This window comes from Octopus bimaculoides, chromosome 26 (assembly GCF_001194135.2).
Source record: "Octopus bimaculoides isolate UCB-OBI-ISO-001 chromosome 26, ASM119413v2, whole genome shotgun sequence".
In the NCBI taxonomy this organism is placed as follows: Eukaryota; Metazoa; Mollusca; class Cephalopoda; order Octopoda; family Octopodidae; genus Octopus; species Octopus bimaculoides.
The window spans coordinates 19,468,050-19,469,983 of record NC_069006.1 but is presented as its reverse complement, the minus strand read 5'-3'; the positions used below and the strand labels follow the sequence as shown (position 1 = coordinate 19,469,983).

The 1,934-nt window shown below is 36.1% G+C and overlaps 1 protein-coding gene across 1 annotated transcript in view; it reads right to left on the bottom strand.

The window, feature by feature from the left end:
• Positions 1–1,329, bottom strand: part of LOC106876103 (mitochondrial 2-oxoglutarate/malate carrier protein) — a 32,629-nt gene extending 31,300 nt beyond the window's left edge. The window contains exon 1 of the mRNA XM_052976922.1: positions 1,045–1,329. Within this exon, the coding sequence (XP_052832882.1) occupies positions 1,045–1,166 (122 nt within the window). The 5' untranslated portion in view covers positions 1,167–1,329. The remainder of the gene's footprint in view (positions 1–1,044) is intronic.
• Between the last annotated feature and the right edge of the window lie 605 nt (positions 1,330–1,934).

Sequence of the window (1,934 nt, the reverse complement as noted above, 5' to 3'; positions counted from 1 at the left end):
TTATAGAAACTCGACCGTAAAATAATATAATAAATGTATGTATGTATGTATGTATTACATCGTGGAAGGGCCATTTCAATCATTTGAAAACACGAAAATATAAATTCACTTTATTATTTCTTGAGCTGTCAAAATTGTCGTCGCACAACTGCGACCAGGTCATTAACTGTGTGTGTGTGTGTGTGTGTGTGTGTGTGTATATATATATATATATATATATATATATATATTATACGTAATGTGCTGGCAGCCAAGGTATAGACATGTAACCAGGATTGCTGTGGGTCATTTATAATGCACTTTAAGCGCCTCCAAGAAGACATGTAGCAGACCTTCAAGTATAGACAAAGTATAAACAGGTAAGAGATGTATGACCGTTTATTTAGTCATGCGAAGAAGAGTTGCTCTGATCATTTAAAAATACACTTTAAGAGACTCCGAGACACATCGCAGACCTTCAAGGATAAATATATATATATATACATGCACACACGCACACAGCAATGCAAAGAAGAGAGACGGAGTCAGCTGTGTTATCTACGGAGAGAATTAGCGATGACCAACCAGTATAGCAGTAGATATAAGGAGAAAGTAAGACCATGATGTCAACTATAGGGGAGATGTTAACGAATGTGAAAGGTAGCGGTATTATAAACGTGGTCAAACAAGCTCGAAATAACAGCAAAATCCCTCTCAAATTACAGCCTTAAAAAGAAAGGAAGGGCAAGTTGGAAACTGGAGTCATTGGAACATACTTAACCCGAAAAAAAAAAAAACTGGTTGATTACAGCTGGAATCTTTTTGATTTTGATTAAAACCAAGGTTAATTGGAACTAAATAACAAGAGAGATAGAGAAAAGTGACGTGTACTTCAGATATTAAAAAGACTGATATTAGAATTGCTTTGATAAAGTGAAGATTGATAAAGATACAGAGGTCTTAAAGAAGCTGCCTTAAGCAAATCAGCGTAGAAAGAGAGAGTAAGAATGAAGAAGACAGATTGTGTTCAAGGACAAACGGATAAAATGTTAAGAAGGAACTTACCCAGAAAGACCACCGAAAAGGAACTTGATAGAATTGGGGATGGATTTTGAGACTTTAGGGGCCGCAGGGGGTGGCGGTGGTGGGGCGGCAACTGGGGCCGGTGGAGCGCTGGATTCAGACATGTCCTGTAGATTGACTGGTATCCCGGCAATGGAACACTTTAGACCTCGACCTTCCTTAACTTTTTCTCCATTCACTGAAGAAAATTGGTTAGCTTAGAGCAGGTCACGTGACTCTACACACAACTCTACACAATATTACCTCTTCCTCTTCCCCACTTCTCAATAACAGCAGCAGCAGTTGGTGTTGCCACCACCTTCCCCACCATCATTAATAATAACAGTAGTGGTAGTAGTAGTAGTAGTAGTAGTTGCACTGAATTAACTTTACCACAACCACCACCACTTGTGTGTGTGTGTGTATAATATATATATATATATATATATATATATATATATGTGGCTGTGTATAGAGATGCCATGTATGTATACACACATTTTATATATATATGTATATACGCACACATACATATATATAATATATACGCACACATACATACACGTATACGTACATATACAGTTTTCTATATATAATCCATTTTGTCTATGTAAACATATCTAATCTTGGTGTACGATTGTTTGGGGTTAAAATCCAAGATAAAGGGGACAACAAACACTCCCAGGACCTTACAATGTAACTATGTGCAAGCGCGCCCACACACATACATGCATACAGATGTGTGTGTGTGCACGTTTGTGCGTGTATGTACGTAATGTATACATGTATAGGTGTGTGTAAGTATATATGTATATATATATATATATATATTATATGTATATATATTGTATGTATGTATTGTTTAAATATATATATATATGTATATATATATA